A 27724-nucleotide genomic window follows, 5' to 3' on the forward strand; every position below is an offset into this window, starting at 1 on the left:
GCGGTCTTGTGTTGCTCCTTCGTCTGCGCGTCCTGTAATGGTATGGGTGTGATTTGGTAGATTCTGATCTTGAATGAAGACTTGGCGGCTTTTATCGTGGGTTGTTCGGTGGTACCTCGCTCGCCGAAACGGATCAGAAACTTGGAGACTGACTTGGCGTCGGTGTGGCGTGCCACGATGGTCTGTTCAGTGGCCTCAAGCTGGGTCTGGAACTGGCCCTTAAAATTTTACCGTGTTGCCAGAGTCAAGATTAATATCTTAGCCTTGAGCTGGGTTTGTGTCTGGGGTGATTGTGTTGTTGCCTGCGTCCTTGTTGTTGGCTGTGGCGTTGGACTTGAAGCTCTGGGTGGTGCGGCGACCTTTTGATGTTGGCGACTGGAAGGGATGGAGGTCTTAGTCTTGTGATTTAGAGGCTTAGACGACGCCCAACCGTAGAGCTGGGAAGTAGTTGAAGCCCTCTCAGTTGGTCATGCTGTCGTACTGATTGAAGTGGTTCTGAACTCCTTCCGCCGCCTTAATCTCGTGAACATCCTTATGCTGTGGTCACCATTATGTTGGTTCCTACGTGCATTGCGCTTGATTAATCTGTAGTCATCGGAGTTGTTGCGCGTGAGAGTGTACCTGCGCGGTAGAGGAGGACGTGGTCCTAGTTCGTACAGCTGGCGCAGCACAAATAGCAGTTATGCCTCCTCCGACAGCGACAAGGACGTCAACTCATCCAACCAAAGAACATATTGTTTCCTTTGAGCTGCTTCCATCGGCGATCAATGTATCCGAACATTGCAAGAGTGATGACGGACTTCTCATTGATGACAAGGAACCTGAGGTTGCCAAGGTCGAGAGCCCCGGCTTTGAGACGAGCTGGAGTCAGGTCTTTGAAAACGCCGGTTGGAATACTGAGGAGGGACTTCAGAGTGACGCCATCGACAGCGTGAGCAGCGAAACCGGTGTAAGCGGAACGGCCCATCCATTCACCCCCGCCGCCGCCGCTGTCGACGTCCTCCATAATACCGGGGAAACGCATCTCCATCGTAAAGCCTGCCAGGCCGAGGTGGTTCTGCGGTGATGGTGTTGGACAGTGGCGAGAAACATGCTTGCGGTGTGACAGTTCCGCGCAGTGTCGTCGACGAGGGACGCGCGTGCTTGGGAGCTGGAATTGGGAAGCCGGTAGATGAAAATGCTTGCAATGTAGTAGCAACGCCTCTGCGGGCCCGGATCAGAGAGGACGATGGCGGAGCAGTGGTGGGCTGACAAACATTAGCGACGTTGCCTCGATCGACGATTGTAGTTTCCACCCTCAGTCGACTACTGTACTATGCATGTCAGTAAGCTTCAGTGAAAATACCGAACAGATAAGAGGAACTTTTGAAGAGCACTCACCCGACGCTCCACATCCCCAAAGGCCGATTCGACGACCCCGGCGCCCTCATCCTCGGACACCCAGGATCCACCCAGTACAGCTACACATACCCGTCGTACATCCAGCGAGGCATCCCGGCCTATCCATGATCGCGGCGCAGCTCCGCCATAAAACCGAGAAGCCGACAACGGCATGGCTTTCTCCTCGGCAAGCCGTTCGGGCATGAAGCTTGATCCAGTCTCCATTCAAATGCGAGAGGTTACCGAGTTGGTGAAGGCTTTCGAGTGTAGTGGGATGTTCAACACGCAAACCAGCGAAGACGTTAGAGAAAGTATCATCTGAAGTAGCTGTTTCATCATTAGAAGATTTCTTAACGGGACGGTTATTCTGTCAAGCAGACCGACTTGGTCGAAGGCATCGAGGACCTTCTAGCATCAATGAGACGCTCCTAGACCTGCTCGAGCAGGTCGCGGAGCTGCTGTCTTAGTGGCACTAATAGGCATCCTGGAGCGGTGAAGTAGAGGGTTTGTCATCGAACAGCGACCTTTATCACTGTCGATGATTATATATATATAGAAAGAAACTGGCAAGGGGCCAGTGTCGTAATGGTGTCGAAGTGATGATGTCGACGTCTTCGCCCTCCGGTGTCGTAGGAGTTGCACTCATCGCGGAACAACTGCATGCGGCATTGGCGAGGACGGCGGGAGGTGGGGCTGCTCGTCCTGTTCGCTCTGCTGGAGAACAACCTGGTTATGTCGAGAATGGACTACTGTAGTTGAATTAGCCAGCTCGGCCGAGGGCACATCCGGGTCCTCGTAGTGCCGTTCAGGCTCAGCATGCTCGGTGGCTAGCGCGGCGTGAGCGCGTAGGAGGTTTTGGTGATGTATAGGTACTAGACGTAGCCTTGGCGATGATGTCGTTGTAGTTTTCGTCGCTTGCGTTCAGCCTTCCAGTCGCCATCCAATCTTCGTATGCGCCCTGTTGCTACGGCACGAAGCGGACACATGACTTCGCGTAATGCTGACGCTGGGGCGGGCTTCCATGGCTTCGGTCTCAACGTGTGCCCTGATGCTATGGGTAGTGGCGGCAGAGTTTGGGGTGTAGTGTTGGGATCGATGGCTCGGAGGGGTGTGCTTCGTGTTGGCACCGACGCAGACTGCAAGCCATGGGCGGACGTCCTTCCGGGACCTGGATGGGCTGGGAAAATAATATCCAAATTCAGTGGTACACCTCGGGCCAAGTTCGAACGAAACTCTTGGGACGCGTAGTAAAAGGCCCCAGCCTGAAAGCATTCATCAGGCTTATCAAAGCACTGCTCGCCGACGGTCTTGTTGAAGTCGGCAACTTGTCGTTGCACATGACTTTGTCGACAGTGAAGACGGTGTTGGTGATTTGCGCATCCATTACATACGTGAACAAAGCGGTGACAGGGCAGCCGCGGCCATCCAGTGCGATTTTCGTGCCAGTTGGGTTGGTGGGGTTGTTGACAGTCTTGAAGGCCGCATAAACCATGCGGGGGCGCTCGATGACTGTGCCGTTGGGCTGGACATGACCGACTAGGCAGTGGCGAGTTCTACGCAGCAGCGGTTGTACTGAGATGGTGTGAGCGTCGCCATAAAGCGAAATGGCCAGTGCTATGATGTGCTTCAAGTGCGGCTGCGGGTGTGGGTTTTTGTTCTTCAGGCATGCTTTCATCTCTCCCAGTAGAATTCGCTGTCGGAAATGTATGTCATCGGTGTGTGTATGCCAGGAATTTGTGCTGGCAAGTTGTCAAACCGGCTGTCACCGGTTCCGAGGGGCCAAATTGGAGAGGTGGCCGGGAGACAAAGCCTTTTCCGTTGGGCAAGCATACTTGAGTCAATGTCCGTAGAGTATCGGACATTTTTGAGCTGGCCTTCGGCTTCCAGTAGCTCCTCAAACGTCCTTATGGGGTCGCTTGCTAGGAGCTCGGAGGTAGCCTCGGTCGCTGGAGGATGTACGGTACCAGGGAGAGAAGCTGGCCGAAGATGGCGCCGAGGTCGATGACACTGACAGCCAATGTGGTGTTGTAATTGACTGCCTCGTAGACGTCCAGGTGAAGCCATAGCAGGATATCGTAGTTCCCGGTGGATTCGGTTTCGGTGGTTGATGCGAGGCGACGGCGCGGCACCATTGATTCTAGAAGCGGGTGTCGGGGTCTGTAGTAGGCCCGCCTTCCTCATTAACTTCCGTTTGGTTCTCGATTGGAAGTGGTCCCGTAAAAAAAATACCGCTCTCATCGACGGCCATCTAACTGTTATCTGGTATTCCGTTAATCACGTCAATCGAGACCTCCAAGGTGCTTTCGGCGTTGGAGGGCATGCCCGGGCACGGCCCTGAGCGATGCTTGATGGTGACGTCATCGGTGGTTGTGGTGGTACCGGGTTGTGTGCGTGGGCCAGCAGACTCATCTTTGTCTGCGCTAGCATCGGCGAAGCCGTCAATGCCAACAACTGCAGCATCACTGACAGCGATGTCCGCTTCAACCTCTTTATGTCTCGACGTTAGGTGGGATGCGCATCTCATCGTTCTCTCCGGCATCTTGACTGGATCCGACACTTCGTCGATTTGCGTGCCGCTGAAATATCGGACTCAAGTCGGAGTTCCTACGATAGTACCTGGTAGCATTCTCTGGCTTGGTGTGGGTTTTGCCTTTCTGCGCCAGGTCTTGTTTTTGACGCCATTGTCCTTGGCTCGATCGTCGCAGACGGCTCCCTCTTGACTAAGGTCTTGCTGTTAACTGACGTCATGCTATACACGGAGGCCTCGCCCTTGACGGAGTCTTCGGTCTTGACCGATGGCTGCCAGTACCTCTTAGTCGGCTTCGTCGAATCACCGCTCTCTCGGTCTTCGTCTTCGGACTTGATTGACGGCTGCCACTACGATATGGTCGGGAGCATCTTCATCGCCTTTCGGAGCCCCTTCACCATCGTTACCGCCAGCAAGTTTTAGTCAACCACGAAAGCAAGAGCCTTACTCACGCAGCCTGGCCGGGCCGAGGAGCATGGAACCGACGACGACCATCGGTGAACGCAGACGACACATGCGCATCAGGGCGGGCTTAGCTGAGCATGCTACGCCGGAGCAACCGCATGGGACGTCTGAATTGCGGGTGGATCGACGAGCCCCGGTCCCATGACGGACATCCCTGCGTAGTGTCCTAGGTTCATCCAGCCTATGCCAAAACCGTCGAACTCGTCGGCATAGCCCACGATATCCCATTCCGTGACTTGGGACTCGACGCCTTCCTTCACCCCCTTCAGGAGCTGCATGTATTTCATCTTGGCGGTGCATGCAATATGGCGGCAGCGCGGCTTGGCGGCAGCACGGCTTGACGGCGTTTTGTCTGGATCTGGCTCTTCCTTGTCGAACTGTACGAGTACATCGCTGGCCCTTCGGTGCCGAACACTCCCGATGCATGAGGCAGTAGCCGTCTCGGGTTGATGTCGCAAGTAGGCAGCGGGCCTCGCGCTCAGAGTGGCAGTATTTTGGCACGCCGCTGAGCCAGGACAACCAGTAGGGCTCGATTTTGGCGGCGACGTGAGCTGAGCCCCTCGGGATGCTCGGCTTGGGTGGCGAAGCCGACTTGTGCGAACGAGCCTGAGCCGGTGCTCGAGGAGCGGAATGGCGTGAGTGTGCCATCGCTGGGGTCAGAAGATGCTGCCGTCGGTGCGCCGTTGTGGCCGTTGGCGTGGCGGACGGCGAAGTCATTGGCGCTGACGGTTGACGCTGGGCGATGTCAGCGGAGGAACCGCAAGGCTGGAGTTCTCTATGAGGTTTTTCTAACATACCGATCGAAAGGCACCGACGATTAGAGACAGCGGCGCGATGTGCTCCTAAGAGATCGGCCTCTTCTTCCTTGTCCCTGCCTTCGAGAAGGAGTAGAAGGCGTATGAGGCTGCGGCGTCCTGTTCAAGGAACGTTTTGATTCCCTCGAACAATGAGTTTCCTTGCCGAAGGAATCTTCAGCTATTCGAAAGTAGTATTCGAATCCACTCATCGATGTTGAGAGCCAGAGTGGGCATGGTGGTGGCTGGTCTCAGTGTAAGGGTAGACGAACCTGCTAGCAATTACGGTAGCTCGCAGGGTGTTATATATATATATAAGCACAATTAGTGTAAGAGAAGGCCCGGTGGATGTCTCATCGTCCACCATGGAACTCCCACCAGCAGGATCGGTGACAGAAGCGTCACCGTCCGGACGTGGGCGACGATCCTAGCACCCGGTGGTCGCCTCTTCGTGGAGCGCGAGCTGCACGAGCTGCGGGATACGGCTCCACATAGGCCGGTGGATGCGATGCTGAGGTGTTGACATAGTGAACAAGGAGGGTTAGTCCAAGATCCCTGATGGACGCGGCAATGTGGAAGCCTAACGAGTTGATATGCTTGTTCTCTACGTAGCCGAGCAGGTTGTCCGACGTCACATGTGAACGACGCCTCCCATCTGAAGCGGACTTGAGCTTCGCCTAGAATGGGCGGACCAGGGTGCTGGCGGATGCATGTTTGCAAATGGCGTTCTTGTTGTTCACGCGCCCGCCGTCGCTGCCACCGCGTTGAAGTGCGCGTTGAAGCGGGCGTACAGGAACCAGCTTGCAGCGGTTGTGTCCTCTGTCCCGGTTAATGTCTTCAGTCCCGGGTAACGTCATCGGATGCTGTCCTAGCCAAGTTTGGCGTCCTCGGACAAAGGGGTATGATGCGATGAAAGTGTTGACTGTGTGGTTCTCGTCATATGCAGGTCGTGCTGATGATTCAGTGATTATTGTGAGTGATAGAGAATCCTCGATTTTGTTTGCAGGTTGAAGGCGGACTCATTGTAGCTGTACAGTCCCAGCCAGTTGAAGAATGTACCGTCTTCGGCGTCGTCGCCACGGCGGGTCTCTTCATGTACTTGCCGAGCTTGGCGTTCCCCTTACCAGCGCCTTCGTGATGGTAGACCGTGATACCATCAGGTTGATTAGCAGGATGCCGACAGTCAACCTTGATGATTTGACGGTGGTTATGGCCCGCTTGTAGCTGAACAACATATGGCATGTTTCTTGGTGATGGTGTCCAAAGCTCTAGGCATGGTAAACATACTGTTTAGTAGAACCAGGAATGCAAGTATACTGGCGTCCAACGTCGTCGCCAGCGGAGGCGATACTTTGGAACTGACCCTCAGCCATGGGAAGATCGACTTCCATACCTTCACCGCTTTTGTTAGCTTAAGCAAATACTTGCCAGAATCTGTTCTTCAATGCCAGACCGTGTTAGTCCGTCCATACTCGCCAATGCTGATAACAAATACAGCCCATTCACTCCCAGTGAGCATAGCCAAATGTACGGTATAATCTTTTCCAATCGTCCTATAGCGCGCGGCTTCGGGATTTTTAGCGACGGTCTTGGCAGAGAGGCTGCAAACGCTTACCCTGCAGAGATTTTCGAAAACTGCTTCAAAAATAGAAGATGGAATCCACTTGCCGCGCTGCAAAGATTAACAGGCTCGCCTGAGACTGGCAAGAAGAGAGGGGCCTATGGTTGTTAGTTCTGTTGAATCTTCTACGGAAAAAGAAATTCAAAACTCACGGACAAGCTCCTTTATGAGGTTAGGCTCAAACGCGGCACCAGCGCCGGTGAAGATGGCGATGATAGCGCTCGGAAGACGGTGCTTTTCGTCTCGAGATAGGCAGAGGCTGCGCATGAAGACGGCTGCGAGCCTGCATGGGCTGGGGCTGCAGCTGTACACGTCAATGTATTCCAGGTCCGGTCCAGCCGGCAGCCAAGCACAACGGCCTGCAGGATCCTCCTGTCGCTGGAGAAGCTTTCCCACAGGGGAGCATTCCAAGCAGCATCGTGAGGGACGATAATGCGAGCCGCGAACCGCCCTACTGGAAAAGAGTGGTCAGTGATGGCGGTGATTGGACGGGATGCGGTGCAGAGCGAAAGGGAGGCATGATGGTAGGGAAGGAGAAGAGAGGAGAGAACGGACGCACTTATATACACGCAGCGCGGTCAGGGTGCAGAGTGTTGGTCAGGGCGTTTTCGTCCGTATTGTTGCCGTCACTGCTGAAGTCGGAGTTCAGGTCTGAGGCGTGTCAACGGAATCAGAGTCGGAGTCAGCGTCAGAGGCTAGAGCCGGAGCCGGGGCCCAATTCAATTCACAATCGAATGCTACGCGGCAGACGTGCTTGCGGAGCCACCACAGCCTGCCTGGAACATCAGGCTCTAGCGCCCGGTCCTCGCCAGACGCTCGCAAGACGGATATTGGTCGCAAGCCAGTGCTTGGTGATGTCATGATTCTTGCCGATGAGGGAGGACCAGGCTGGATTCCGAGCAGGATTGAGACGAAGTGGGACATGAGTATTAGGAGTATCATCAACTGGAACGGACATGAAGTCGTCAGGCAAACCAGTCATGTCAAACGCGTTCCAGGCGTCAACATAAGACCTACTCCCGTTGGCTTCGATGAAGTCACGGAAAGGCTTGTGCGACACGAACTCGGCCATCTCAGACTCGGCCTAGACTTTCAGAAGGCGTGCCGCGTACGAAGTACCGCGAGTGTAGCGTCGTGGGCTCGAGCTCGGCGAACAGTCGAGTTTTGAGGCATTGTGCGACGAGCGATAGCTTTCGCGAGGCCTTTGTATGGATGGCGCCATCGTTTGCGGCAGTGCAAGGCTGTGTCCCAGGTTGTTGGGTGTGTAGGGTGTCTGTCAGTCTGGCACCGTCCCTGGGCTTTTGGTGAATGACTGTGTCGATAGAGTCCGTATTCTCCTAGCCATCATAACGGCGGGTGTGGGTTGGGAGAAGCTGAAGCCTGAGTCTGAGGTGCTGGAGTCGTTGGAGAAGATGATGGAGTGGGGCCTCGGGGGAGGATGTGAGGTGGTTATGGGCCTGTAAGGGGGGAGCCGGGACTTGCTCTGTGCGGGTGTTAGCGATGCATGAATGGATGGACGGGATCATGAGGAAGCTATTGGTTAAGAGGAGTTGAATTGGACTTACGATTTCGCAGTTTATGGTTGCCCATGACGCACTTCGTGCATTGCACCGTGTCGCCGTTGACAGCGCCCAGCTCGTCAGAGGCAGAGGCAAATACAGGTAATCTTGCGCACGAAGCAGCGACAGCACTAGTGGATTTGAATTATCAGCGCAGGCACGAGCAAAGAATCGCATAGCTAGTAAGCAGTAGATAAGGTGTCGGAGACACTGAAAGAGTAGCGAGAGCGGTCGAGCAAACGACAAAGAAGCGCCACAGCACACTTACAATAACAGGTTTCTTCTTCTTCAGCGCCATCGGCAATGCCATCGCTAGCGTACGCTGCTTCTTTGGTGTTGCGGCGTACGGCTCGTGCCTAGCTGAGGCACGCTTAGCCAAGGGCGAGGAAGAACAACCCTGTCAGTGCGGTTTCGATCCGGGAAGTGCTCTAAGACCTCAGCATTCTCATTGCTCTAAATGCCGGGGGCGGAGCCGTTGCTTCCGGTGAGTGTGAATGTTGCCGAATACATCGATATCAAACGTGATGTTCCCGCTTCTGAGGCTTCAAATCCCGAGCCCTAGCGTTTGAGTCTAGCTCCTCTGGCATAGCTGACCGACTGCACAAACGGGTGAGTAAACGCAGAGCAGTTTCTGGATGGAAATGATGATCTCACCCGTTCGCGCTCAAGACGCTTCTCGCGAACTATCGACGATGTCGTTGATATCATCACAAGGGCGCTGGATTGACTTTGTAGTCTCAGCGAGGCGCTGAGCGATGGGCCTTACAGTTCTTCTGATCGTCATGTCAATGCGAGACTGTGTGTACATCAGTTTGCATCCTGAATATAGGAAAGCACATACCTGCTGCAGACCCGAAGACCTTGGAAGATGCCATTTTGGCATTCTCTTTCTACACCTTTGCGACAATTTCACCGCAGTGCGCACTCAAACCTCTCCGCACCCCTAGTGGCTCGCCAATGCGACGGAGGACCTTGTATGCCGAGGGCCGCCATCCGTGGCCTTCGTGTTGCAGTTTCTGCATGTTGGTCGCTGGAAGACGAGCGTGAAGACCAAGATGAAGGGCGTTTCGTGCAGGATGAGCATAGGAAGCTTCCTCGGTGTTCTTTTCCTGGAGAGTCTTTAGTGAGCTCCATGAGGACGGAGAATTCAGCCCCGGGGAGTCGGGAAGGCTTCCCACGACAGTGTGCGTCCAATGTACATGTACACTCACAACCTCCGTGTGCTGTTGGTTTTTTGGACTCCACGTCAGCATGATCGCCCGTCGCGCTTCTCGTATGTGCATTCCATGGCCGCGTCGTCCAGAAGGTGTGTGTGGGTGTCCATCCCTCGAAAAATCTCTCGGCTGACCATTCGCGCCAGCCGGGTTCATGACTTCGGCCTTCGTAGTGTCGTCATTGTGTGGGTCTCAGCAGCACACGTCGCGATGGATTGTGCATGACTACGGCCGACTTGTCTGGCTGTTGGCTCTGCACATAAGCGTCTCCAGCAGGGTTGCTGAGAGCCTGAGGTCGCCATCGGCCTGGTTGCCAGCCTGAACATCAGCATTGTCCTCAACGGTGCTGGTCTTGCATCTTGGATTCGGCTTCGGGTCGCCGGCCTCGGAGCCATGCCAATCTCGCTGTCGCTCTCATCGCTACTGGGATCGCGTGGGACGACACTGAAGTCCTCCACACAGATAGCGTGTGCCCACACCATTCCTTTGTGCAGAAGATATAGTGGTGAAACGATCAGTCCTCTGCTGCATAATTCACAGCCCCAGCCACGGTGTACCCAACGTCGATCCCTTAACGGTAAGAGTTTGGGAAGGTAACCACGACACGTCCGAACGCAATGTGCGCCGGCGACAGGACCTGCAGCAGTCAGCAATGCGAGCGCAACAGGGCAACAAGAACACAAACCGTTTGTGAACTGATTGAACGAGACGTCGGCCAGTTTGGGGGAAAATCGTTGCACGGAAGTCTCAGCGACAACGCCGACGACGACGACCATGAGGGAGACATGGCTATGAGGTGAAGTGTTGCCAGCAAGTGAAGGCGTTGTTAAAGGCGTTAGCGAAAACAACGTTAGCGAGGGCGGGGGCAAAAATCCCAACACACTTACCACACCCACACGAACCAAGCGGCTGCTTCTGTCTGCTTCTGTAACCTGTCCGGCGTTGGCTTCGGCTTCCTGGACATCGGCTCTGCTGGCAATTTGACAAGAACAGCCGCCTCCGATCGCCTGCTCGACGCCCTGAACATTCGGCAGCTGCTTGACATGGAAGGTCAGCCATAAGACACGCTGAACACGGGACAAGAAGATTTACATCCATGGTTCGCTGGACAATCATACCCGGAGGATGCATCCCCAGCAACTGGAGCGTGAATCGGTAATGCCTGGATGCTCACTCACACTTGCGGACCAGTCATGGACGGGAGCCGGACTCAGCTGACCATGGACGTATTGAGAGCCGTCTTGGCTTGTGAGAGGGTCTGTCTTCGCTCTGCGGAATATTAGCGAGAGCACAAAAGAAACAACACCGATAACAGCAACCCACACCATCAACCCAACACCAACTTACGGAAAGGTCCAGCGCCAGCGCTAGGGTCAAGAGTCACAGGATATGGCAAGTATGGCTGCTAGTTCCTTGCGTTTCCAGAGGAGCAGCGCAACCAGAAACCCAGCCCACCAAACCCGAAGACGAAAAGGAGGAGGGAAGCAGAAGACCATCAGGAGGTAGTCGCGTATTGAAGAAAAGAGAAGGTAAGAGGGTAAGGAGGGGCGGGCCAGGGGGGGAGGGAGGGAGGGGGAATATATATATATAAACGCACAAAGTGCAAAAACGGGAGACCAGCTCGACAAAGCCTCACAAAATGGCGAGGGGGAGAGGCGTATTTAAGCCTAACCGGCCGTCTGTCCCATCGAGAGAGCGATAAGCCGGATAGTTAATAAGTCGGCTGGATCCGAGTCTGAGCCGAAGGCGAAAGGATGTGACATCTGACGTCTGACGCGCTTGGTGGCTGGGGAGGGCGAGAGGTGGGAGGCAGATGCGTATACGCGTTCCCGTCGGCCGTCCGAGGCGGAGGCGTGCGTGTAAGTCGGGTCTGCGTCTAGGTTTAAGGGGCGGTGTGGTGTGTATGCGGAGACCGGAGGGCGCGGCAAACGGCGAACGAAATGAGCTGTTTCAGCGGTGGCTGGCGGGGAGGGCGATTCCTAGGACGGTATACCGAGCTTCATCGCCGGAGTAAGAAAGGCGTATCCTTTTCCTGCAGAAATCAAGTCTTTCTCCTTCAATCGTGCGGAAAGCATTCCCAAAGTCCCTTCTCCCCCGCGGCACTACCTCTTAATTCCCCCCTCTCAAGCCAAACCCCAACCCCGCCAACCCACAACACCATACACATCTACACAGGTGACGCGCAACGCCAACAGCAGCACAATCCTGCGCGCTAAGCCGGCAACAACAAACGCAGACGAAGCCCTCTCCCGAAGCTTCCGGCGAAGAGCAATAGTAGCGCAGTACCAGCTCCCGAGACAAGCGGAGACTGGCGCGTAGGCACGCATCCGTAGCAACGGAAGAAATTAGCGTCACTAACCTGCCCAGGTCCCGGGAGCGCACACGGCAGCGCGCGGAGCGGCGGCGAGGAAGAGACGCGGGCAGATATTAAACGGGCAGCCGAGCAAACGGCCAAGCGGATACACTCCAACATTACCCCGCCCCCGCAGCCCCTCTTCATGGATGTGCAAACGCACCATCAGGTACTAGGCGCCAGCGGCCCGCGGGGCGCGGGACGACAGTGGTAGCGGGAGCGGCAGCGCGCGTTTGAGTGCACGGGCACGAGCCGCATTGCTTGGCTCGTCGACGTCGTTCCCGTCGGGCGGAAAGGCGGTCTAGCTCCTGCTTTGAGGGCGGGGGCGGGGGTGTGTGAGGCGTTTTCGAGGAGGGGAGGGGAGGAGGGCGCGTTGAGAGAACGAAGGTGTACGTAAAGTGCCTAAGGAGAACATCTACGCAAAACCTAGACGCTATATCGCAGCAGTCAGAAATCCGTACGCCGTAGATTAGCTGTATGAGGCTGGGGGCGTGTACCGTACCTACTTCAAAATCAAACGCACCACGGCGTCGGCGCCGCTGAACCTGGCCCTCTTCAGGCACGTCATCTCGCGAGGAATCCCCTTCTCCGCACCCACAGCCCTATCCGCCGCTGTCGCCGATCCCTCTGACTCCTCGCTCTTTCCTTCGGCCTCCGCGCGGGCGGCAGCGCGTTTACACCTCTTCCCGAGTAGACTAGCATACCCATCCCATCTTGTCCCGGTTTCACGCTAAGGTAGTCCATCAACAAGCGCGGCGGCGCGCGCACCTTCTCGCCACGGCCCCCCCATTCTAGTAATCAAACACACGTCACGACGCGGCGCCCGCGCCCAGTAGGTGGCGCATCCGTACTCGTTGCCCGCGGCGTTGCAGTCGCCTCTACCGTCGGGCATCAGGCACCAATGCCCACCCAGCAGCCGCGGCTGAGTCGGATCCGCCTCACGTCGCGCGTCTGCTCCTCCTCTTCCATGCAGATACCTGACCCCGGTTCTGGGACACGTCAGGGGCGGGCGCCGACGTGTCTTGCCGTAGTCGTAGTCCCCGCTCTTTCGTTTTTTTCTCCTCGCTTTTCTCGTTTATGGTAGCGCGCAGATGGAGGCGCAGACACAGGCACCCACGCCGCCCGCCCTGATTTGTTCAGTTCGGTCTTGTTCACATGCGCCACGGCTCGGCGCGTCAAGTCAGCCGCAGAAATGCGGGAGTAAGGGTACGTCATGTCCCCCTCCCTCTCCCGCCTCCGATTTCAAACGCCGTCGTGCTTGCGCGTAAGCGGGCGTGCTGCGGTGCGGGCGTATGCGTATGCGTATGCGTATGCGTGTGTGCGTGTACGTACGTGCTGCGCTGTGAGCGTGCGGTGATAGTAGTAGTAGGTACGTCATCCTTCCGCTCTGTTTCATTCTGTCCAGTTCTGCCGTTTGGAAAGCGGGTCGTGATGCGCGATTTGAAGTGGAGGTGCGGAGCCGTGCGAGAGTGCGCCCAGCTCGGCTTGGCTCGGCGCGTCGCGTCGCGTCGTACAGGCAGACGCGGGTGCGGGCGCGGGTGCACGTGGTTTTGACTGCCTAGGACCTAAGCTTGGGAATTGCCAATCGTCAATTTTCTAGAACAACGGATGGTAATATTTTATCTATATTATTATGTTTATTTCCCTTGGATGTGGGATGAAGGTGAATGCGCCTGTTTTGCCGTGCTGCTGAGATATGGCTGACCTACTAGGTGCGGACTTCCCATTGCTGCGCAAACTCTTCAACGCTTGAGTCTTGATTCCTGTGCCTGTCTGCCTACCGTTCATTACACCCCCTCCGACACCATCACCACCACCACAACAACCACAACCCCCTCATCCCTTCCCATTACCCCATTCCCCATTATCCATACTCCCATAACTCATCCCCACACACACGGACCCTAATACCGATCCTCGGTCCTCGAAACAATCCACCAAGCATCTGCGACAAATTAGTCAGCCACTATCCAACAACAATATCCAACACCCCTTCCCTTCCCTTCCCCTCCCCTCCCCTCCATTTTCCCTCCTTCTCCCCACCCCCACCACCAACCACAGGACAGCACTCACGTATAACGCCCGGAATCCAGCCCAGAATCGTCAAGCACACATTGATAAGGAAGTCGGCGGCGCAGCCGCGCTTGACGAAGACGGAGGCGGGCGGGACGAAGAGCGCGAGGAAGTAGAGGAGGACGTCGGGCTGGTGGGGTGGGGGAGGGGGTGTTAGCGATGGGTTTGGTTTGGTTTGGTTTGATGGTGGTGTGGTGGTGGTGTTGGTGGTGGGGAGGGAGGGTGCGTTGGTGCTGGTGACTGGTGTTGGGAGGGAAGGAGGGAAGGAGGGAAGGCGTACCGTGGATGAGGGCGGGCGGTTCGACATCTTGCGTGCTTTAGAGGTGTTTCTGTCGCTGTCGCTGTCGTGCGCGTGCGTAGGCCGAGCCGTAGGTAGACGCCGTCGCGCGTCTGTCGGCTGTCCGATGGATGGATGGATGGATGGATGCGATGCGATGCGTGCGCGCCGCCGTGCGTGAGAGCTGGACCGAGGAACGAGGGCCCGAGAAACGAGGGCCAGAGGAGCGAAAGCCAGAAGAACGAAGACCGTCAAGCAGCGAGGACAGACAAAATTCGAGAGCGGTCAACGAGCAATGGAAGACCACAAATGTCGGTCGCTGTCAACGCCGCGCGGTCGCTCTAGCCCGCCCACACGGCACGCTCGGATCGCTCGGATCGCGCGGGACGGCGGGAGCGAGGGTGGGGCGGCTTGGCGGCCGCGGCCTCCGCGGTACAGTACCGTACAAGCACTGCGCACTCCCGATCGCCTTCGGGCGGGCTTCTGCGCGGAGCAAAAGCTGGAGGCTCGCGTGCGCTGATATTGATGCTCGCAGCGGGCTTTGAGGCCAGAGAGGTTGGACGCGCGCCCGCCAACGCCAAGGCGCGATCGGCTTGGCGCGCGTGGGGCCGCTCCCGCCCCCGCTTCATGGCGGCTCGTCCGCTGTTGGGTGGGTTCGGAGCGGGTGATCTTGGGTCCGGGGGAGACGTCGAGCTGTACTTTGGATGCTGGTGTTTGGGGGAGGGTCGCGCATTGTGCGTGCTGCGAGCGGGCGGATTTCGCGGCGCGGCTGTGGTTTGGGTTTGGGTTTGTCTGCTGGGCAAGCTGCTGAGTGAATGTTGTTGTGGGGTGCGTGCAGCGATTGCTTTGGGCTGGCGGATTGCCTTTTGCTGATTGCCTTTTGCTGATTGTGCCTTGAGCCTGTTGCTTGTTAATTGCCTCGCGCTGGCCAGCGACAGGCCGACAGTACAACGAGCTTGATCGTCGGCGAAAGAAAGCTGAAAGCATGTAAGTCCCCCTTTTGCAAGAAAACACGGCTGACGACAGGGGATAGATCATGGAATTGCCCTGCGCAGACCGTCTTGCCAGTTGTCATCCTCAATTCCCATGGGCGAACGTCTTGACAAACCACCCTTTTCAGAGCCCGGAAGTTGATGCTGCCGCCGGCACTCCAGACGACGCCATCAAGGCCGGTCCAGGACTGTGCTGGAAGTGTGTAGTCGGTGCGCCGCCCTCGACGAAGGTGCAGTTCCTGTTGAAGATGACGGTTCAGCCAAAGTGGCCAGGACTGCCCGGCTGGTGACGGCGGTGCTCACGTTGTGCAGCATACGAGGTAGTTTGACGTTTGACGTCCGCTGCTATGGGTTCGCGGTGGTGCTGTCGATCTCCTGAGTGTTGTCTTCACTGCTTCAAAGCGGACACAGAACTGCTCTAGAATCGTGTAAGCCGCGCTCCGCCCTTGACAAAGGCGACTTTCTTGCTGGAGAAGACAGTCAGGGCGCAGCGACTTAGACCGCCTGGCGGATAACCGCGAAGAGCTCAGTTTGTGCGGCGCATGACGGTTTTTGGCGTTTTCCGGCTTGTTTTCGTTGTCGTGGTGTTTAGGTGCCAGTGCCCGCAGCCGCGATTGCTGGAAACTAGTTGTCACGTACCTGCAAGTTCTGTGCTTTGTGTCCATCACTCTACTTGCAAGTCAAGCCGCATACAGATCGCAAATGCGCAAATATGTACTTAGCAAGCTGCAATTTTTCGGAGGTCTACAAAAAGAGCTAGGGATACTGTCGTTCATCCAGTGTAGCGATCAGATCTTCTACTCCATTAGTATAATTCTTCTGCGAGCGCAGCGCCCATGTATATATCCAGAGAACGACCCGAAAGCCCTGAAAGTACTTTTCAACATCGCGTATCGCCCGCCAACAACTTATACCCCAACCGAGAAACCACACCCAGAATGTGGACAGAAACAGCGTGTTATTGGCATCCTTAACAGCGCTCCTTATCAGCATCCACGCCTCGTTATCTCCCGCCTACTCAGCCACTCCCTCACACGGCACCTCCAGCGCTAGCTCCTTGCCGCCAAGATGCGCACGCCAGCCAGCCAGCCCACCCCGCTGTTAACACAGCGTCGACCAGAGCCAATCACCTTCCTCTGCCGCGTCGTAGCGCCTCAACACCAGGCGCACAGGCTAGCCCATCTTTGTCGCCAAGCCGGGTACAGCCGCGTTGCCATGTTATCAGCGCGTACACGATCGCTCTCCAAGACGCCCGGTTTGACATGGGCCTAGCCTCGTCAGGGTATAGAGGCTTCTCGTCTGTGTTAAGGTGTTAAGGCTCATGACGAGACGTGGCAGCATCGCTAGCGGTGTCAGCGCCGTGTGAAGCTTCGGCAGGCCCTTTATAAACTTCCTCCCTCCTCTGGGGGACTTTCCTTCTTCAACTTCTTCTTTCCTTCCTCAACCTCTCCTCGAAGACTTGAAGCTTGACTTCCCTTAGGACTTCGAACTTTCTTCAAGCCTTCGCGACCTTTATAGCTTCGCAAATCCCTCGAGCTTTCGGCTTAACCAACCTCACGTTTATAACCCTCACGTTTTAGAATCCTCACGAGTACAACTTATAAACCGATCACCATGTCTCCCCGTGTCTACAAGACCTCTTCCGCTCGCGTCGCGACCTCCTCCGGCTTCAAGGCTGTGAGTCCATGGTCGCGCCGTTAGTTTGTGATTCCGCTACACTGATACATATCCAGGGCATCTCTAAGAAGACCGTGAGCCATGCTCGTCCAGTTATCAAGCTGAATGAAGTGGTAAGGCGCCTAATCTCTAGAGTTCAAACTTTGGAAGCCTTCGTCACTGACTATTTCTGAAGGCTGCCATCTTGCGCCCACAGTTCGGATACGGTTCTCCTCGGGCTGTTGGCAAGCCCAAGACCACCCCGAGCCCCGTCACCAACATCGCTCTTAACTTCGAGCGATTCGAAGCTAGGCAGCGTGACCGCATGGACGTCGATGGGGCGGACTATCACCACGAGCCCATGGACATCGATGACGACTGCGTCATCAGACTCACGAGGCAGCTCGAAAGCCTCGCCATCGCCGAGCCGAGCCCCGTCATCGGGGGTCCTTCTCGCGTCTACCAGTTCAGCTGCACGAAGCTGACACCGACCAAGAGCATCCCGGCGAACGCGCCGAACGCCGTCACTGCTCCGGCGAACACGAACGGCATCGTGCCGTTCAACATGATCTCCATGGCTTTCTAAAGCCATGAACCGCATGTGGCAGGGCAGCAGTTAGTTCTGCCCATGATCGGGGGCTCGGGGCCCCTACCAACAGCAACAAACTACCTCCGTTGCTGACACCGGAGAACATCGAGCCGGAGAACATCGAGCACGACCGCCGAAAAGGCGTGCTCCAAAACCACCAGACGCACACGACGCGTCCACTGAGCGGCTTCACAACAATACGCCAGCTCGCAACACGACCGGGTGACACCTCTTCATACGGCTGGTCACCATCATCACATTATGAGCAGGCTGCCCCAGCGTCTCTTAGTAATCTTTGGATTCGACCACTTCGACACCTCTTTATATGGCCGGTCGACTTGAGAAACGATCAATGAAAATGGCGGAAAACTCAAATTTTTTTTAAAAAAAAGACGACTTCAAAATTTCTGGCTGTTGCTGTGCTACGCACATACGCGGCTTTTCAGTTTCGGTTCCACTGCTCAGCGCACTGCTGCGCTACACCTCGCGTGGCTCTCTGGGCCTTTCCCTTACTCTTACTGCTTTATTTGTTGCTCCGCGCGCTGTCAACTTGCACACTGTTGCGCTACACACATGCGCGGCCTTTCGGTTCCGGTTCGCTGCTGCTCTACACAAGCGCGGCTCCTCAATTCGGTTTTCTCTGCTTCTACTGCTTTTTTGACCGCGTCTTCTCGCTGCACTGTTGCTTCTGTTATTTCATGCTTCCAGCTCCGACTTCAAGATCTCAACCCGAAAAACCGAAGAACACCTACAACCACCAAGCCCCGGACAGAAAAAAAGAACCAACTCGGCCAACACCCTCCTCCTTATCCAACACCCACACCTTCCTTCACCTCACCAACCAACCAACACCAACCACACACACACACACAAACAACCTTACAAACCCGTACCCCAGCCTGCCGCTCGCTGTTGCGCATTCAGTGCGTATACGAGCGACGCAGCGGCTGGGGCGCTGTGGCTAACTCCTGTTGTTGCGCTTTAGGCGTGGACCTGCGGGATGTACGCTGCTTGGGTAGTGGGTTTGTTTGTGCTGCTGTGCTGGTGATGGTGGTGATGGTGGTGGTGGGTTATTGGGGGAGTTTGGGCGGTGGAGGAATTTGGAGGGGTGCGGGGGTTTTGCTGGGTGTTGAGATTTTGTGCTGTTGGGTTTTGGCTTCTTTGATTTTGGGTTCACGCTCTCTGGCTTCGTGTTCTTTGGCTTCGTGTTCTCTTCTTCTCGCTGATTGGCTTCATGCTCCCTTGCTTTTTGGTTTTCGGCTTTGGCTTGATGTGGCAGCTTTGAGGCTTTGAAATGGCGCACTTTGGCGCTGTTGACGTTTTAGATCTGATTATGGTTCTTGGCTGATGTTCAAATTGGATTGGATTGGATTGGATTGGATTGGATGCGCTGAGTTGGGCTGGGTTCTTTCATTCAGGTTGCGATGGGCTGCGAGGTTTGGGAGTGTTTCTGTGGTTGGCGGCGGTGATGTTGGTGGAGGTTAAGGTTTTTGATTCAGAATTAGACTGGTTATGCTGGCTTGTGCAGTTGAGTGTGTTGTGCATTTGGTGACAGAGGCGGCGGTGGTGGTGAATTCATCAGCTTTGTTTCATTGGCGCTGGTTCATTCTCAAACACGGGTTATTTTTCTTCGTTTCTTCTCTTGGTCTTTTGACTGGGTTCTCTGGTTTGGGGTTCCATTTGATGGTGGTGGTGGATGGATGGATCAGATAGGCGGAAATTGGAATCTAGCTTCTGGGAGGCTGGTGATGCTATGCTTAGTATTCCTATTGGTTGGGCTGGGAGTTTGATTTGGGGTGCACTTCGTGCCTTTTCGAGATGCATGCGCGAGTGTTGTTGGCAATGAAGCGAGCGGGCTGCGGAGGTGTAGAGTTTATACGCTAAGAGCACAGCGCAAGAAAAACTTACATATTGAGGAGCAAGTTTAATTAGATCTTATTATTCTGTATATTAAAGAATAAATCTCTTGCACTCGTATATAATCTTCTATCTGTAACACCCGGCTGTCGCCGCTTAGTGAGTGATTATTTTTTCCGCCGCCAATCTCTGAACCATGGTACAATTGTCCTGCGAGGAAGTGCTTATACGGGGCTGCTAGTTATTCTAGGTGTAGGGAGCTTAAGAAGTATTGGACTATCAGGCCATGTTTCTTCATGCATGATTCTCTATATTCACTTTACTTTTTTGTTGCTTCAACACCCTACTATTCCCCTATTACTTTCTATAAGCGAGCAAATGACTACTCCACCTCTTCATTTATATAAAGCTCGCTGCCAGACACTCTTTCAAAATCAAGCCGTGTTCTCTCTTCACTCGCACGGTTTCAACCATTCAATCCAACAAGAAGGAATTATGGTCAAAGTCTCGAGATAAATCCCCCTTCGCAATATAGAATCACTGCGCTGCACCCTCCTCATATGCAGAACCTGCACTACAACACCCGCACTGCTACGCGAACGCAACCCGTCCGGCAAGGCGGCACGTAGGAGCGCATACCGCGGCGCGCATCGTCTGAGGGTTGAGCGTAGGAGGTGTGGGAGCTCTCTACGTTTGTTTGCGGCAGCGACTGCTGCCGATGGGCGGGGGTGCTGGGAGGTGAAACCGTGGTTCGTGAGCTGTGCTGGGCATAAAGCCCGTAAGAAGGCACTGCATAGCGGAAAGGTGACAGCTCGGCTGCAGGGAAGGAGAAGGCAGGGGAGGTAGGGGAGCGTTGTGGCCTTGCGTGCGGCTTTGGCTGTAGCAGTCGCAGGAGATCAAGGAACTGGGGCTTGGGAGGGAAAGATCAAGGATGGGTCGGAGATGGGCTATAGTCTGTAGCAGGAAACGCATGCTGAGGGGGCTGCTGTATACGAGCGCAACGGCGGGTTGTAGAAGTTGGTGTATGCGCTGTTGGAGCTGTGGAGAGAATGCATATGGCGGAGGGGGCGCAGGGAAGACAGTAGGTAAGAGAGTATGTGGACATGCGGCCGGATAGATTTTAGGCGTAGAAGACACTGGCCGCCCAAAACACAGCACCGAAAATACAATCGCAACAAGCTCATCCTCAAAGTCCCGCACAAGGCGAGTCCATCAATGAAAAGCCAAGAAGGAGTCTTCAGAGAAGACTTCTCAGAAAAAAAGATTCCAAAAATTCCCCACCGATCCGAAAACCAGCAGAAGCAGTCAAAGTGTAGTTTTCAACTAGCAACGACGCAACCTCGGACGAAATCCTCACTGGTCTGCGTGATGCCCTTGCACTAGGATGGAGGAAAAAGAAGAGGGTTTGGTGGGGGTGGAGGGGGTTTATATGCTGCTTGTGGTGGGGACGTGCGTGCGCGAGGGTCGGGGGTGGTGAATGGGGTGGGGTGGGGGTGGCTTGGGGGTTGGAGGAGTGCTGGGGTGCTTGTTGGGCGCGGAGGAGGGTGAGTGAAGGTGTAACGGCCTTGGATTTTTGGTGGCGAGCAGTTAGTTCTTCTCTGCCCTTGCTCTTGTATCCGTGGGCCGCCGCCGCAATTGCCACTGCTCAAACCTCCGCAACTCTCCTGGATACCGCGATGATGCAGCAAATGATCACATCTATGCACCGTTACGGGCGTTGGTGCTGTCTGTAACAAGTTCGGCTCCGGCTCCTAATTACAAACCCGCCGCTCGACACAAGCCTTCTCCAGCAGCAGCGTGCTCGGCAATCCATTCCAGTATATCCAGGCGGCAGCAGCGACAACGGGGTTGGCAAATGGGAGAAGGTCCTGAAGTGCAGCAGCGCGGTGCTGACCCTGCGGGGCCCAGCTGGTGCGGGTGCGAGGAGCGCGGGGAGTCGCGAGGTGCGGAGGCAGCTGTGAACGCACCTATGCGACGTTAGTGGCATGGTCATATTCGGCAGAAGTAGAAGTTCAAAACCTGCCATGCTGCAGATGCGCCCGCGCTCTGCGGGTTTGTCGTGCAAATATGTGGCCCTCAGGGGGCAGTGATCGGGTGCCGGATATCTGGGGGAGGAATAAGTCGATTTCCCACTGCGAGTAGAGCGATAACAGGACTCTCTAGTAGGCTCAGAGACCTGGTCGCTCCGTCGATGTGCATGCTGGCGTTCGTGTCATTGTTGCTGCCTGCCCGGCGTGGCCGTGGCCGTGGCCAGTGGGTGAGTCATCAGTGCAAACCAGGCAGCGACCACCACGAGGGGTTATAAACCCCAACCGCGAGAACAGCTTTCGCCTTCGGGCATTTGGTCAATTTGAAACGATACAGAGAAGATTAGCATGGCCCCTGCACTAAGGATGACACGCTTAATCAAAGAGAACTCCCAGTTTTTTTTTTTTTTTTCCTTTTTGGGAAAATCCATAGGAGCTGGGTGGGCCGGTGTTCAATTCTCGCTGTTGCCTGCTGCCTTGCCTGCTTTTACTTCCTTTTTTGCGGACTGCAATGGTGGCTGCAACGCCGCTTTTTGCGCCGTGGCCCTGCGATATGTCTTTCAACGTGCTCCGGCTAACCTCATACTTTATCACTTCATCCACGAATTCGCCATCACGAACTCACCACTATGCGCCGGCTTTTCAACTTCAGCACCCTCTACCCATATCCAAGCAATCGCTTTTTGACGCTTCGCCCACCCTCATGTCTACGATCACACCGCCTCCCTGGCTCCATCACCATCACTGAAAGAGCAACATATTGCACAAGCTTAAATCTATTCCCCGAATCAACCTGACATCACAACAGTGCCGCCGCTGACCTCCAAGCAAGCAGATAGACCTACCATCCACTTCTGAGATTACCGCTCCAGCCCTCCGATCCCTTTACCAAGCCCCACCAGCCTTCCAAAGCGGCATCCTCCTGCCCGCGACGGCCCAGGTTGCCCTGCACAGTGTCAAAACTACGCGCGTCAGCGTCGGCGTCGCGCAGGAATGAGAGTACAGCTGTGCGACCCTCATCATCTCGTGGCCTGGTGGAGATCCGGTGGCACCTGTTGGCAGGATGGAAGGCAAATCTAAGCGCACGATGGAACAGCCTCCCAATCGTGCCCTTCTTGGAGAGTACTGCGGCAGAGGTGCCATAGACCTCGGGAGTAGCTCTATACGCCTACAAACCGCCAGGCCAAGTCCCTACACGCATACAGTCCACCCATCTTCCTCTGCCTCACCCCACTACGAGTCCCAAGAACCCTCTCGCCCACACAGCATACCACTCCATCTACCCACTTCATCGAAAGCACAGCTGAGAAATGCAGCGTGCTGTGAATAACGGAGAGCGTGGCGTGGTTTGAAGGACCCGGAAGCGCTCAGTTTGTGGCTTGGGGAAGGAAGCGCGGACTTGGCGGGGAGGGGTGGTGGTATGTGACGCCGACCGACTCCAATATTTTGCACCGGTCACCTCCCTTATACCAGCGAACGCACTTCCGCCACGTCCACTCGCGTGACCGCGCCTCGAGGACAGGCGCCAATCTTGGAGGAACCAACTATGAAGTCACTGAAGACAAGCTTCCTTGGGAGGTCCAGCGAAAGCGCTATTATGGACTTGATTATTCCGCTCGTTCGAAGAGCTCCGAACACAGTAGCCCGCGGTATGGCGCGACACTGGTTACGCTGGCGGCGCATTGCCAGGGTGATGACTGATGAGAGATAATTGTTCAGAGGCCTTTGTTCTCGAGCACAAAGAAGACGCATCGGCATGTGAGCACAGAGTGGAAGTCAAGGTCCCACACAATGGAATGCATGCGCTGACGCTGTCTCGTAGTTGTCCTCTATTATGGGCTTTCTCGGCCAAGTCCGAGCCAATCGGGCCATCATCGCCCCTCAGTCTCCGCCCCAAGCTGAAGCACATAGGCGACACGAGTCGAAACCAGCCTGTCCTCGACAGCACATACTTCGATAGCTCAAGACTGGCTTTGCTCCCGGCGCAGCTCGAAACCCATAAACGCGCTGAGAACCCTACACCCAACAACCAAACCAGCCCACCAGGCCAAAATTGCTGCTGCCCTCCCCCGCTTTCTGTCCTCGACCTCGATTTCTACTGATTGGCATTGGAGCAAGGAGATCCACGACGCGATAAGGATAGACAAGTTGCTGTGGTCGAGTTGCGAGTGGAAGTGTCATCCAGATCTGGGGCTGCATACTTGTGTGGTAGTGAATGGAGGCAAGGAAGCGGGTATTTGGAACAAAGACTGCAGCCTGCGTCCATTGTCGCCAGGACAAGAAGCTGACGGAACGGGTACAACTGCCGGTCACTCTCCCTCTGTTTATTTCGATGCTGGCGAGGCTCAGGTTGAGAAACCTGGAATCTCCGGCCCAAGGAACACGCGAAAGGTAGCTGGTAGAGAGGAAAGCCGATCCACTGCCGCCGTACAGCTTTGTTAAGAGACATCCCCGAAATACTGGATCAAATACTTCACCCAAACTTAAAACTAGACAGCCATATCCGCGTCCTCATCAATTATTGACGTCCATCTGCCTTACCAGCTGCATTCTAGCCGGGCCGCACCCATCAGTGATCAGGGCACTTTTCCTTTACTGCACCGTTGCTTACTCGACCCCGAATCTTGATTCCCCTCTCGAGCTTCTATCCAGCTATCCACAGGAAATATAAGTCCAGTAATCGCCCCCATCCTATTCTCCTGCCGTGATCACAGACCCTAGCGACCGCAGTCCTCGCACCTCCGGTTGGCTTTGAAGTACTTTGTTACGCCCCTCTGCAGCAGTGCTCAGTGCCGGCTGGGCTAATGATTCTAGCTTGCTTACTGTGTTGTGTGCGGGTATTGGGGAGTGTGTAGATATCGGTGTAGTCACTTCGGGGTCGAGGAGTAGATGTTTTCTTGAATGAGGTGCTTGGTAGTGGTGGTATGATCGGGGCTTCCAGGGCGGGTCATTGAGTATTGCGATCGCTTTCGGGGGTGGCGAGTGTGTTTGTGTGTTTGGTTCGTAGTGGGAGGGGCTTCGTGTGGCGATGTCTCGGTGGTGGTGGTTGTTTGGGATGTCGTTTCTTTGTGGCAGATCTGGTCGAACTGGTTAGCATAGTGCTACTGACTTCTTGCGAGGGTTATCGCCTTGGAGTGAGACGAATGGGATAGTTCCTGGGGATTTCTCTTCATGTTTGGCTGCTCCGGGCGTGATGGCAGAGAATGTAGGGTGTCGAACAGTGGTAAGGAACATTGTCTTCGTACAGTGAGCAATTACCCAGAAGAGCACGGCACACCTGATAGGCGTAGTGCTGCTTGTCGGGCTAAGATGCAGCTCTCTGGCCTTTGGAGACTTCGCTGGTGGACGTTCGGGGTAGGATTGATGGATAGAACCGTCGGACATCAGTCAGTGATGCTGCATTGCATATTGAAGGTGTAGATGCCGTTCTTGCTGCTATAATGGCAAAGCAGAGTGATGTTGCTGGGGGTTGTGGTAGGTCGGCCCCAGCTGTGGCGTAACACACTGTCGGGGCCCTGTCTTGCCTCCTCGTGCCTGCCCCCCACGTGTCACTCACGCGCCTGCTTCTTACGGGATGCGTACTAGCGCGCTGCCCACGTGCCTACGCTTAAATATTCTCTCCCGCCCACACCCTCCTCTTTTCCTCTCCTCTTCACCCCCACGACGCGTCCGCTCTACGTTGACTTGGCTTGCCTTCGTTGAGCCTGCCTTCGGCTGCTAAGCCTTCTCTTCGCTGCCTTCAGCTTCGTTTCGCTGCCTCCTTGTCACTGCGTCGCAGTTCAACGTCCTTCGTCACACGTCCTCCGTTACACGTCCTCCGTTACACGTCCTCCGTTACACGTCACCTCACCTTCACCTTATCTACAAGATGGCGCCTGCTGTCCCAACTGCTGCTCAGCCGGCAGTGACCCCAGTCAACACCTCACCTCCCACTGGCGACATCCATGACCCTCGTGTCTTGTCCGGCTACTTAGTTGGCGGCACCGTTGCCCTCGTCCTCGCTTTCGGCATCTGTCTCAATGCCTACCTGGGTATCCGCAACTTCTTCCGCAGGCGTCAGGCGCGCCGCGAGAAACGTTTCCTCGATCAGCACCATGCTCTTAGCCAAGCGAGAGAGCAGCAACTCCACGAACGCTATATCGCTGCCCTTGATGACCATGCTAAGCGCACCGCTGCTGCCCTTGCGACTATCAGCACCGGTGGTGACATCGAACTCGCGCAACTCAAGTTTGGCGGCGCCGGCATACAGCTAACTCCCAACGCTCCTCTCGGCCCCAGACCCTACAATGGCCCCGTGACCAGCCTCGGTAGACCGATCCCTCCCGAGAAGTATAACGGCCCTAAGACAAGCCTTGGCAGACCCATTCTCGCCGCCACTCCTGGTCCTTCCATGCCCAAGCCGACCAACACCTCTGGCTTCACCAGTCTCGGAAGGCCCATTGCAGAGATGGACATGCCTCCGAGGCCTACAGGTCCTGTCCCCACTATTACTCCGCAGTACAGCACATTCCCCCGTGTCAACTACTCCCCTGGACGCCAGCGCTCTGCTACGACCGTCAGCAACGGCAGCTCTTCCAAGCTGAGCCAGAAGAGTAAGGCCAGCAACTCCAGCGCGCCGCCCATGCCACCCCTGCCTCACATGGACAAGACCTTGGCCGCCATCATTGCCGAGGGCAACCAGAAGGCCAAGGAGGAAATGGACCGTGTCCGCGTTCCCCATGCCATCACCGTCTCTGGCGCAAGACACACGCCCATTGTGGTCCCGTCGACGGCCACCATGATCGCTATGGACAACAGCGACATCCCTACTGACATGACCAACCTGTCCAAGATCGCGTCGACGCAGCGTGGTGTCGGTACCTCGAACCCTGCCATTGAGGGCTATGGCATCGGCGCGAGCTATGGTGGCTCCTATGGCCATACTACGGGTGGTTACAGTAACCACAATTTGCGCGGCGCCTACATCGAGGGCCTCCCGTACACGCCGAGAGGCCACAGGCGTCTGACTTAAGCAAGTCCATGCGCATGTTCTCGAGCGTGGCTTGATGCTACGATTGACCTTCTTCTCTCCTTGTTGGGCGAGCATTCTCATCTGTAAGTCCTTCTCCTCTCCCTTTCCTTCTAGTGTCAAATGCCTAGACGCATCTCACTGACGCAGTCAGCTCCACAGGGCTCACTCATTTGGAATTCTTCCTGGCTGCTGGTCTTCTAGCACACGCAGCATGCATGCATGCACGCTTTTTCCTTTGTCTACCTCTGCACAGCACACGACTCTCCTTGCTTACACATTCAGCCGGCCAGCCGTCGCTTTCATTCTCCCACTGTCCAATCAGCTACTCAACGTCCTCATCGCACGTTGCTCTCTTCTCTGCTGCTTCACCGGACTCGAGTCATGAACACACATCAACGATCAACACGAGCTGGCCTCAAGCATACCAACACATGTCTGTGTAGCTTTTGACAACTTACCTTTCCTCTTGGTGCATATCCTGCCTTACCTTCTGGGGTATACTTTTGGGATGCTTGCATGCATACATGGACGCATGGGCTATGAAAACCTGGTGATGGTGATGCTCGAGCGATTTCTTGTTTTGTTTGCTGCTTTCTTGCTTCCTTTGTTGCTTTCTACTCTCTTCTTCTAACTTCTGGCTTCTACCTTCTGCTTCTTTCGTCGATACTTGCTCAGCCTCATGTGAGGCTTAATCACTCTCTTTGTTCTTGTTGTTCATAATTTTCCTTTCTTTCTTTTTCTTTTCTGCTTTTTTCCTTTCAGACTTTCGTTTAATAATCGACATGAGTACACAATGAACATGAACATGGAAACATGCGTAGACAAAACTAGAAAATAAATGAGATGGTGACGTCTTGTTTGCAACTCTTCTGCACAGCTGTGATATGCGTGTATATATACGGTTGTGAGTGCCTTCGTGTGCTTGCGTAGCTGCTATAGCTATCCGCCCTTATGCTGCTTGCTCCGCTCCCATGCCCGTGGGTTTATAAGTCCGTAGAGAGTATGTCGGGGCCCTCGCTGTGGTTGCAATGGAAGAGGACGAAGGGGACGAAGAGTGCTATGGTGGCGGCTAGGGTATAATCCTAGTACCACAGCTGCAGAGAAGTATAGAATCCGGTACCGAAACTGTAAAGACGTAGCCGGGGGGTCGAGTAAGATGTACTACTATGGCCTTGAAGGGTGGATAGCGTAGTGCTAAGCGTTCGATTCGTGGTAGCGGGGGCTCTAGGAGAGAAAGTAACTGTTTGATATATATAGGGTTGATGTTATAGCTGTAGAGAAGCGGAGGGATAGCTACTATAGCTGTAAGAGTGCGTTCGGAGGGTTGGG

General features: G+C 55.3%; 13 protein-coding genes across 13 annotated transcripts; 4 read left to right on the forward strand and 9 right to left on the reverse strand.

Annotated features, from left to right (window-relative positions):
- Positions 1–668: 668 nt before the first annotated feature.
- Positions 669–1818, reverse strand: K452DRAFT_96606 (uncharacterized protein). The gene is made up of 3 exons (XM_033547365.1): positions 1761–1818; positions 1381–1707; positions 669–1313 (listed from the first exon to the last, which is right to left on the reverse strand). Exons 2-3 carry the CDS (start codon positions 1603–1605, stop codon positions 972–974), a joined length of 567 nt encoding a protein of 188 aa, XP_033393603.1. The 5' UTR covers positions 1606–1707; positions 1761–1818; the 3' UTR covers positions 669–971.
- Positions 1819–2356: 538 nt separating this feature from the next.
- Positions 2357–3194, reverse strand: K452DRAFT_96604 (uncharacterized protein). The gene has a single exon (XM_033547364.1). It carries the CDS (start codon positions 3053–3055, stop codon positions 2579–2581), a length of 477 nt encoding a protein of 158 aa, XP_033393604.1. The 5' UTR covers positions 3056–3194; the 3' UTR covers positions 2357–2578.
- K452DRAFT_96521 (uncharacterized protein) lies at positions 2852–3872 on the reverse strand. Its single transcript, XM_033547361.1, has one exon. The coding sequence runs from the start codon at positions 3616–3618 to the stop codon at positions 3052–3054; it is 567 nt and encodes a 188-aa protein (XP_033393605.1). The 5' UTR covers positions 3619–3872; the 3' UTR covers positions 2852–3051.
- K452DRAFT_96534 (uncharacterized protein) lies at positions 3606–4225 on the forward strand. Its single transcript, XM_033547363.1, has one exon. It carries the CDS (start codon positions 3699–3701, stop codon positions 4098–4100), a length of 402 nt encoding a protein of 133 aa, XP_033393606.1. The 5' UTR covers positions 3606–3698; the 3' UTR covers positions 4101–4225.
- On the reverse strand, positions 4226–5262 carry K452DRAFT_96533 (uncharacterized protein). Its single transcript, XM_033547362.1, has 2 exons — positions 5170–5262; positions 4226–5107 (listed from the first exon to the last, which is right to left on the reverse strand). Exon 2 carries the CDS (start codon positions 5087–5089, stop codon positions 4352–4354), a length of 738 nt encoding a protein of 245 aa, XP_033393607.1. The 5' UTR covers positions 5090–5107; positions 5170–5262; the 3' UTR covers positions 4226–4351.
- A 2309-nt stretch (positions 5263–7571) lies between these two features.
- Positions 7572–8656, reverse strand: K452DRAFT_312029 (uncharacterized protein; the record flags this gene model as incomplete). The annotated part of the gene is made up of 5 exons (XM_033543503.1): positions 7572–7871; positions 7900–8028; positions 8076–8270; positions 8353–8556; positions 8615–8656. 5 exons carry the CDS (start codon positions 8654–8656, stop codon positions 7572–7574), a joined length of 870 nt encoding a protein of 289 aa, XP_033393608.1.
- A 1000-nt stretch (positions 8657–9656) lies between these two features.
- On the reverse strand, positions 9657–11090 carry K452DRAFT_96643 (uncharacterized protein). Its single transcript, XM_033547366.1, has 4 exons — positions 10908–11090; positions 10653–10829; positions 10246–10594; positions 9657–10197 (listed from the first exon to the last, which is right to left on the reverse strand). The coding sequence occupies exons 2-4, from the start codon at positions 10689–10691 to the stop codon at positions 9713–9715; spliced, it is 873 nt and encodes a 290-aa protein (XP_033393609.1). The 5' UTR covers positions 10692–10829; positions 10908–11090; the 3' UTR covers positions 9657–9712.
- Positions 11091–11760: 670 nt separating this feature from the next.
- On the reverse strand, positions 11761–12065 carry K452DRAFT_291248 (uncharacterized protein). The gene has a single exon (XM_033541138.1). The coding sequence runs from the start codon at positions 12058–12060 to the stop codon at positions 11773–11775; it is 288 nt and encodes a 95-aa protein (XP_033393610.1). The 5' UTR covers positions 12061–12065; the 3' UTR covers positions 11761–11772.
- Positions 12066–13711: 1646 nt separating this feature from the next.
- On the reverse strand, positions 13712–14481 carry K452DRAFT_291249 (uncharacterized protein). The gene is made up of 3 exons (XM_033541139.1): positions 14267–14481; positions 13987–14116; positions 13712–13858 (listed from the first exon to the last, which is right to left on the reverse strand). The coding sequence occupies exons 1-3, from the start codon at positions 14291–14293 to the stop codon at positions 13818–13820; spliced, it is 198 nt and encodes a 65-aa protein (XP_033393611.1). The 5' UTR covers positions 14294–14481; the 3' UTR covers positions 13712–13817.
- Positions 14482–14831: 350 nt separating this feature from the next.
- K452DRAFT_96778 (uncharacterized protein) lies at positions 14832–15671 on the forward strand. Its single transcript, XM_033547368.1, has 2 exons — positions 14832–15091; positions 15297–15671. The coding sequence occupies exons 1-2, from the start codon at positions 14891–14893 to the stop codon at positions 15543–15545; spliced, it is 450 nt and encodes a 149-aa protein (XP_033393612.1). The 5' UTR covers positions 14832–14890; the 3' UTR covers positions 15546–15671.
- Positions 15672–16869: 1198 nt separating this feature from the next.
- Positions 16870–17497, forward strand: K452DRAFT_301618 (uncharacterized protein; the record flags this gene model as incomplete). Its single annotated transcript, XM_033542475.1, has 3 exons — positions 16870–16932; positions 16989–17045; positions 17108–17497. 3 exons carry the CDS (start codon positions 16870–16872, stop codon positions 17495–17497), a joined length of 510 nt encoding a protein of 169 aa, XP_033393613.1.
- A 1530-nt stretch (positions 17498–19027) lies between these two features.
- K452DRAFT_291252 (uncharacterized protein) lies at positions 19028–19331 on the reverse strand. Its single transcript, XM_033541141.1, has one exon. It carries the CDS (start codon positions 19322–19324, stop codon positions 19121–19123), a length of 204 nt encoding a protein of 67 aa, XP_033393614.1. The 5' UTR covers positions 19325–19331; the 3' UTR covers positions 19028–19120.
- Positions 19332–25252: 5921 nt separating this feature from the next.
- On the forward strand, positions 25253–26445 carry K452DRAFT_339575 (uncharacterized protein; the record flags this gene model as incomplete). The annotated part of the gene is made up of 1 exon (XM_033545314.1): positions 25253–26445. The coding sequence occupies one exon, from the start codon at positions 25253–25255 to the stop codon at positions 26393–26395; it is 1143 nt and encodes a 380-aa protein (XP_033393615.1). The 3' UTR covers positions 26396–26445.
- Positions 26446–27724: the final 1279 nt, after the last annotated feature.

The sequence above is a fragment of the Aplosporella prunicola genome (genome assembly GCF_010093885.1).
Source record: "Aplosporella prunicola CBS 121167 unplaced genomic scaffold K452scaffold_26, whole genome shotgun sequence".
Taxonomy (NCBI): domain Eukaryota; kingdom Fungi; phylum Ascomycota; class Dothideomycetes; order Botryosphaeriales; family Aplosporellaceae; genus Aplosporella; species Aplosporella prunicola.

What these genes read in the sequence shown, in the direction of transcription:
- K452DRAFT_96534 (XM_033547363.1), top strand. Translation starts at nt 3,699, where the DNA reads ATGCCCGGGCACGGCCCTGAGCGATGCTTGATGGTGACGTCATCGGTG.
- K452DRAFT_96778 (XM_033547368.1), top strand. Translation starts at nt 14,891, where the DNA reads ATGGCGGCTCGTCCGCTGTTGGGTGGGTTCGGAGCGGGTGATCTTGGG. An exon ending in TGAGTGAATGTTGTTGTGGG is followed by an intron (nt 15,092 to 15,296) that starts GTGCGTGCAGCG and finishes GACAGGGGATAG; the next exon opens with ATCATGGAATTGCCCTGCGC.
- K452DRAFT_96606 (XM_033547365.1), bottom strand. Translation starts at nt 1,605, where the DNA reads ATGGAGACTGGATCAAGCTTCATGCCCGAACGGCTTGCCGAGGAGAAA. An exon ending in TTGGGGATGTGGAGCGTCGG is followed by an intron (nt 1,314 to 1,380) that starts GTGAGTGCTCTT and finishes TGACATGCATAG; the next exon opens with TACAGTAGTCGACTGAGGGT.
- K452DRAFT_291248 (XM_033541138.1), bottom strand. Translation starts at nt 12,060, where the DNA reads ATGAAGAGGGGCTGCGGGGGCGGGGTAATGTTGGAGTGTATCCGCTTG.
- K452DRAFT_96533 (XM_033547362.1), bottom strand. Translation starts at nt 5,089, where the DNA reads ATGACTTCGCCGTCCGCCACGCCAACGGCCACAACGGCGCACCGACGG.
- K452DRAFT_96521 (XM_033547361.1), bottom strand. Translation starts at nt 3,618, where the DNA reads ATGAGAGCGGTATTTTTTTTACGGGACCACTTCCAATCGAGAACCAAA.
- K452DRAFT_291249 (XM_033541139.1), bottom strand. Translation starts at nt 14,293, where the DNA reads ATGTCGAACCGCCCGCCCTCATCCACG. An exon ending in ACCGCCCGCCCTCATCCACG is followed by an intron (nt 14,117 to 14,266) that starts GTACGCCTTCCC and finishes CCACCCCACCAG; the next exon opens with CCCGACGTCCTCCTCTACTT. An exon ending in CTGGATTCCGGGCGTTATAC is followed by an intron (nt 13,859 to 13,986) that starts GTGAGTGCTGTC and finishes AATTTGTCGCAG; the next exon opens with ATGCTTGGTGGATTGTTTCG.
- K452DRAFT_291252 (XM_033541141.1), bottom strand. Translation starts at nt 19,324, where the DNA reads ATGCATCTCGAAAAGGCACGAAGTGCACCCCAAATCAAACTCCCAGCC.
- K452DRAFT_96604 (XM_033547364.1), bottom strand. Translation starts at nt 3,055, where the DNA reads ATGAAAGCATGCCTGAAGAACAAAAACCCACACCCGCAGCCGCACTTG.
- K452DRAFT_96643 (XM_033547366.1), bottom strand. Translation starts at nt 10,691, where the DNA reads ATGCATCCTCCGGGTATGATTGTCCAGCGAACCATGGAT. An exon ending in TTGTCCAGCGAACCATGGAT is followed by an intron (nt 10,595 to 10,652) that starts GTAAATCTTCTT and finishes CATGTCAAGCAG; the next exon opens with CTGCCGAATGTTCAGGGCGT. An exon ending in GTTCAATCAGTTCACAAACG is followed by an intron (nt 10,198 to 10,245) that starts GTTTGTGTTCTT and finishes TGACTGCTGCAG; the next exon opens with GTCCTGTCGCCGGCGCACAT.